Here is a 7,306-nt window from a genome sequence, read left to right as displayed (position 1 = left end):
CAGACTACAAAATTTGGATTATTCTGCGTGTGCAGCTAGACCAGGGGTCGGCAACCCGCGGCTCTAGAGCCACATGCGGCTCTTTAGCGCCGCCCTAGTGGCTCTCTGGAGCTTTTTAAAAAATGGAAAAAGATGAGGGGGGGGAAATATATTTTTTGTTTTAATATGGTTTCTATAGGAGGACAAACATAAGACAAACCTCCATAATTGTTATAAAGCACACTGTTTATGTTAAACATGCTTCACTGATTCGAGTATTTGGCGAGCGCCGTTTTGTCCTACTAATTTTGGCGGTCCTTGAACTCACCGTGGTTTGTTTACATGTATGACTTTCTCCGACTTTCTAGGACGTGTTTTTATGCCACTTCTTTTTCTGTCTCATTTTGTCCACCAAACCTTTAACATTGTGCGTGAATGCGCAAAGGTGAGTTTTGCTGATGATATTGACTTGTGTGGAGTGCTAATCAGACATATTTGGTCACTGCATGACTGCAAGCTAATCGATGCTAACATGCTATTTAGGCTAGCTATATGTACATATTGCATCATTATGCCTCATTTGTAGCTATATTTGAGCTCATTTAGTTTCCTTCAAATCCTCTTAATTAAATTTATATCTCATGACACACTATCTAGACCAGGGGTGCTCACACTTTTTCTGCAGGCGAGCTACTTTTCAATTGATCAAGTCGTGGAGATCTACCTCATTCATATATATAATTTACATTTACTTATTTATGAAATATATGTTTTTGTTAACAAGTTAAAGGTGTTTAAAGATAATGCAAGCATGTTTAACACATATAGTTAATATTGTTAAAAAATTAAAGGTGTTTAATGATAATACAAGCATGTTTAATACATATAGTTAATATTGTTAACAAGTTAAAGGTGTTTAATGATAATACAAGCATGTTTAACACATAGTTAATATTGTTAAAAAATTAAAGGTGTTTAATGATAATACAAGAATGTTTAATACATATAGTTAATATTGTTAATAAGTTAAAGGTGTTTAAAGATAATACAAGCATGTTTAACACATATAGTTAATATTGTTAATAAGTTAAAGGTGTTTAAAGATAATACAAGCATGTTTAACACATATAGATTCCTTTCTTTCATGAAGACAAGAATATAAGTTGGTGTATTACCTGATTGTGATGACTTGCATTGATAGGAATCAGACAGTGGTGCTGATAATGTCCGCATTTTCGAATGGAGGAGAAAAAAAGTCCTCCTTTCTGTCCAATACCACATGAAAGTGGTTGGTTTTTGGCATCTTATTTGTCCAGCTTCCGTACTCCTTTGTATACACTTTACAAGAAATACATTGTCGGCAAACTCCGTAGCTTGCTAGCTTGTGCACGCCAGCTTTCTGAGACTCTTATTTTGGTAGCGCAGGCAGGATGAAGAAGCGCTTTTATTGTGCAACTGTGCAGTCGGTCTTTGGAGTTTTGACGACAGGTACGGCGCCAGAGTCTGTTGAAATAAAGTGTTTCTCACCTTCCAGTCGGTAATTTTAATGAGCTGGCAGCAGCCAGCGTCTTCTCAGAAGACCCTCGGGTGCCGTGAATGTCAATCAAGTGACGAAAGTGACGTCATAGTGAAGATTTATGATCGCTCATTTTTAGGACTATTTTTTTAATGCCTGGCTGGTGATCGACTGACACACCCTCCGAGATCGACGTAATGAGCACCCCTGATCTAGACTGTATGTCATACTTGCCAACCTTGAGACCTCCGATTTCGGGAGGTGGGGGGGTGGGGGGCGTGGTTGAGGGCGGGGACGTGGTTAAGAGGGGAGGAGTATATTGACAGCTAGAATTCACCAAGTCAAGTATTTCATACATATATATATACATACATATACATATATATATATACATATACACATATATATATATATATATATATATATATATATATATATATATATATATATATATATATATATATATACATCCTGAAAATATGCAAACAAAACTGTGTTTAGATAATTGATACTTCAAACTTGCATAAATAAATCTTAAGGAATATAACATAACTTGGCTTCTGAGAGCTTCAAAATGTAATGAATAAAATGCTAAAGTTGTTGATAAACAAGCAATTATTTTAATAATTAAATATGGTCATTTTAAATGAATTATTATGATCATTTAAAATTAATTATTTCCAATATGTTTATTTTAATGTATAATTCTATGGCTGGATGTAATAAGGAGTCAGAAAAAATACAAATAAAAATACAATTAATTTTGATGTTTTCAGCAAAATATAGTAAAAATGTATTTAGTTTTTTTTTTTTTTTTATTAATAAATATATTTATTTTTAGGTAAGATACACATAATACAATGTATCTCTAGTCTGGATGATTTAGTTCTTGTCACCCTGTTGTCCTCCCGTCATAAAAAAAGGCTGTCCTCACTCAGGTCCGCATGGAGCTGGAGGGGGCGTGGCCTCCAGCTCCGGCTGAAAATCGGGAGATTTTCAGGAGAATATTTGTCCCGGGAGGTTTTCGGGAGTCTCCCGGAAAATTCGTGAGGGTTGGCAAGTATGCTGTATGTAATATGGCTTTTAATTTTTTGCGGCTCCAGACAGATTTGTTTTTGTATTTTTGGTCCAATATGGCTCTTTCAACATTTTGGGTTGCCGACCCCTGAGCTAGACAGATAGTTAACAGCGTGAAGAAACAGAAGCTCCAGAAGTTTAGTTGAGGATTGATGCCCCTTCTTTTGAACTATTTTCCTTCCTCAGTTTTATTTCTTAACACGGTTTTCTTTTATTTATGTTCGTAAGAGTGAAAATATAAACATAACATTACAAAAGTATAACTTCCATCCATCCATTTGCTACCGCTTAATCCCTTCGGGGTCGCGGGGGGTGCTGGAGCCTATCTCAGCTACAATCGGGCGGAAGGCGGGTTACACCCTGGATAACTTCCATTTTATATTTGACATCAATAATGTCCATTGTATATTTTAACACTACACTATTCACACTAAAACCTATGTTGTATAACAAAATAAGTTTAGGTTTTCCCTCTCTTCTTTGAGCGTACATGAAGAAATCTAAGTGAAACAAACACAATTTGGTTCTGAGACGCCATGTTCCGTTCCCTTGTCTGCCTGGCAGGGCCTGGAGGCGGCGGACAAGGATCCCAACGTCCCTCCCTACGACACGGCCCTCATCTACGACTACGAGGGCGAGGGCTCGCTGGCCGGCAGCCTGAGCTCGGTGGCGTCCGGCAGCTCGGACGGCGAGCAGGACTACGACTACCTCAACGACTGGGGGCCGCGCTTCCAGAAGCTGGCCAACATGTACGAGCCTCGTTAGCCTGGCGGCTGGTGATGTTTGCAGGAGAACCCTGAGGCTCTACCACTAAGTGCCTCAGTGTGTCCAGGTCTGGGATGTCTAAGTGAAACTGAAAGTGAAACTTTGACGAGGTGCTCAGGAAGTAATTGGGAAGGAGCTGAAGGCAAACTGAATGTGTGGATTGTATTTTTGTATTGATTGTTATTATTTTATACCATGTTGTTGTTGTTGTTTTGACCCTGAATCCTCCATTCCACCTTTCTTACACTTTGGACAAGAAACACCAGAGGTGGGTAAAGTCGCCCTCAGTCGTTAGCATTCTAATATTTAGACTGACCATACGTCCTCTTTTCACCGGACATGTCCTCTGTCAGGGCGGAGTTTCTTAAATGCCTCAAATGTCCGGCATTTCGAGTTAGAGTTGTGTGTATTTTCAATGTATGTTCAGGGTTAAGAAGGGGTTAAAAACAAAACAAATTGTGCATGCAGCAGCATTGGTGAGGGAGGGGCAGAGACAGAGAGAGAGAGAGAGAGTTATGATAAACGCGCATGCGTCGCCAGGCTCGGCTTTTTATCCATAGATTTATCAGATTTAATTTTTTATTATCGATAGCAGGGGTGTCAAAAGTGTGCCCCGGAGGCCATTTGCGGCCCACAGCTAATGTTTTAAAATTCTACATTCTAAAAATACTATTAAAATAAACAAAAACATAACAAAAGTGAAATTAAAAAAAGCTTAAAGGTGAAATGTCATTCAGAAAAAGTTGCAATGTCAAATCAAATCAAATCAACTTTATTTATAAATTGACTAATATACAGAGCCCCTAAAGGGATATGGGGGGGGGGAATGTATTTTTTTTTTTTTAAGACATGTATCTCATGCGCACGAGAAACTTTTTATAAAATTATTTAAAAAAAATTTTTAAATGTACATATTTTTATTTTTTATTTTTTAGACATGTATCTCGTGCGCAAGAGAAACTATCTTGTGCGCCGAGAAACTTTTTATAAAATTATTTTTAAAAAAAAAATTTTTTTTTTTTTTTTTTTTAGACAAGTATCTCGTGCGTACGAGAAACTTTTTATAATTTTTTTTTTTTTTTTAATTATTTTATTTAATTTTTTTTAGACATGTATCTCGTGCGCACGAGAAACTTTTTATAAAATTATTTTTAAAAAATGTACATATTTTTATTTTTTAGACATGTATCTCGTGCGCAAGAGAAACTATTTTGTGCGCACGAGAAACTTTTTATAAAATTATTTTTTTTTTAAATTAATTTTTTTTTTTTTTTTTAAGCACGAGAAACTTTTTATAAAATGTTTTTTTTTTTTTTTTTTTTTTTTTTTTTTTTTTTTTTAGACATGTATCTCGTGCGTACGAGATACATGTCTAAAAAAAATCCCCCATGTCCCTTTAGGGGCCCCGTACTAATAAAACAAAGCTGGTTTTTTTTCAAACTGTCATTGCTCAAAACATAATATTGAATCAAAATCAATGTTATTATGAATTATTGACCTATCCAAGGTTCTGATTAAATCACATCAAATATTCCACTAAGAAAAATATTTTCGGTGGAAGATTTTGCATATTGTGTGTGTTTGCCATTAAAAAACATAGTTTTGTTTGACAAAAAAGGGCGGAAAACAAACAAACAAAAAAACAACAACATAAAAAAAACTAAAACATTTTGAAATGAGGGATAGATCTGAAGTTGACGTAGACTCCAGAGATTTAAGCGTTAAATATAAAAAGTATGTATGCCCTGGCACACCATTATCATCATTTCATGACCCAAGCAAAACACTTTTTACACTTTTATACTGAAATAAATACACCTACAACTTTTTAAATAAAAACAGAAAAAAACTACCAGCAGCGGTAAAGTTTAGATCCATGAAGGAAAGAAGAAAGTGAATGAATGTTTATAACTGAATACATTTACATATGTTTAAAAATGTGTTTTATTTTTTCATTATTAGTTTTTTTAATGAATTAAGTAACGTTTATGACAACATTTATCCAAAACACAATATAGAATGTGAGATATAACAGGATAATGCATACATTTATCATTTGTTTTCAAAACGCTTACAAAAAAGTGGGACCCCAAAAATTTACTGTGGGACCCCATTTTTATGATTTGATGGGGTCCCTGGGACCCCATTTTGAAAATTCCTAGCTCCAACACTGCTGTCAACAGAGGAGAAACAATTCTTTATTTAAATAAATATATTATTTATAAAGCAAGTTTGAGTATCATTGGCAAATTGTCACCTAGTCCCCGGCCTTGGCACGCATATGTATGTGGTATGTGTCCTCTTTTTGGGATTTCACAATATGGTCAACCTAAATATTAGCATGCTTGCTTTTTGCTTCATTTGGCAGCTTTACACTGTAGTGTCAAATATTTTGTTACTTAACTTAAAAAAAATTTATACCTGTTAGCATGTTAGCTTTTTGTTCTGGCTAATTCTGTAGGTTTACACCTCAGGCATATTTTGCTACTTGATGCATATATATATATATATATATATATATATATATATATATGTGTGTGTGTAAAAAAAGTCAAAGTGGCGTGTCTTCTTCACTGTAAAAGTAAAACTAATGTTGCATTAAAACTACTCTAACAAGTACAATGTGTCCAAAAAGTTAGTTGAAAAAATGTAATGGAGTAAACGTAGCGCGTTCATACCCACCTCTGAGAAATATCAGCACAAATAACAAAATGAAAATGTTCTTTAGTGGGATAAAGGAGGTCCATGCCAAGATTTTTTTCAAATATTGTTTCTGGGTTTTTTTTAAATGTTATCCATCACAAAACAGGTTTGCTCTTAATTTTGCATTTCAAATGATTTCCTACTGCTCAACACTATTTAAATAAAACTGAATTTAAATATGAATCATGTGCCTTCGTTTTAAATTTCTCTCATACACAACATGTATGTATGTATATATATATATATATATATATATATATATATATATATATATATATATATATATATATATATATATATATATATATATATATGCTTGTCCCCTACTTAGAACTGCATAGTTAATGAGGAAATGACTGCCACCTACTGGACACAGCAGTTCAGCACAGCACAGCAGGGATCTTTCAACTTTTTCAGACAAAGGGCCCCACATAGAAGTACAGATGGAGCAGGGGCCCCCTACTTAAACATATATCTTACATAAAACTGTGTTTAAAGTTAAAGTTAAAGTTAAAGTACCAATGATTGTCACACACACACTAGGTGTGGCGAAATTATTCTCTGCATTTGACCCATCACCCTTGATCACCCCCTGGGAGGTGAGGGGAGCAGTGGGCAGCAGCGGTGGCTGCGCCCGGGAATCATTTTGGTGATTTAACCCCCAATTCCAACCCTTGATGCTGAGTGCCAAGCAGGGAGGTAATGGGTCCCATTTTTATAGTAACTGCTCCTAAATGTACTTTATTATTGTGCAATAATAATAATCAGTGCAGGTGTGCCTGTTATGAGAACAAGTTATGTTCCCATACTGTTTGTAGTGTAAGCCTGATGTAATACCTCAAATATTCATTAAATAATAATAATAAGCACACAGAACATTATGGAGAGTCAAATGGGACAAAATGTAATAAATAAATACATTGTTAAACAATTATCTAAATGTGTCATTAATATTCATTATCATTGGAATAAAATGTGTCATTAATTACTTTTTTGTAAAAGTATATTTAGTATTCATTTTATTAATATGGAAATAATTATTTAATCATTTCATTATATACTGAGTGCATTGTTTCCTAATTTAATGTATTATTTGATCATTTAATTAATTATGATTTATTTCTTGATTTAATTAATTATTTCGTGATTTAATGATTATTTTAACTCGTTCATGAATTTATGTAAATTGTACAGTGTAAGTCAAATCCTACACCCGAAATATCAATTAAATACTCTTAAAAATAATAAGTATACAGAACATTATGG

General features: G+C 34.3%; 1 protein-coding gene across 1 annotated transcript in view; it reads left to right on the top strand.

The window, feature by feature from the left end:
- Window positions 1-4,083, top strand: part of cdh15 (cadherin 15, type 1, M-cadherin (myotubule)) — a 53,852-nt gene extending 49,769 nt beyond the window's left edge. Inside the window, exon 14 of the mRNA XM_061975354.1 lies at window positions 3,137-4,083. Within this exon, the coding sequence (XP_061831338.1) occupies window positions 3,137-3,337 (201 nt within the window). The 3' untranslated portion in view covers window positions 3,338-4,083. The remainder of the gene's footprint in view (window positions 1-3,136) is intronic.
- The last annotated feature ends 3,223 nt before the right edge of the window (window positions 4,084-7,306 follow it).

This window comes from Nerophis lumbriciformis, linkage group LG15 (genome assembly GCF_033978685.3).
Source record: "Nerophis lumbriciformis linkage group LG15, RoL_Nlum_v2.1, whole genome shotgun sequence".
Lineage (NCBI taxonomy): Eukaryota > Metazoa > Chordata > Actinopteri > Syngnathiformes > Syngnathidae > Nerophis > Nerophis lumbriciformis.
The sequence above is the reverse complement of the archived record's forward strand: the minus strand, read 5'-3'. Positions and strand labels throughout refer to the sequence as shown.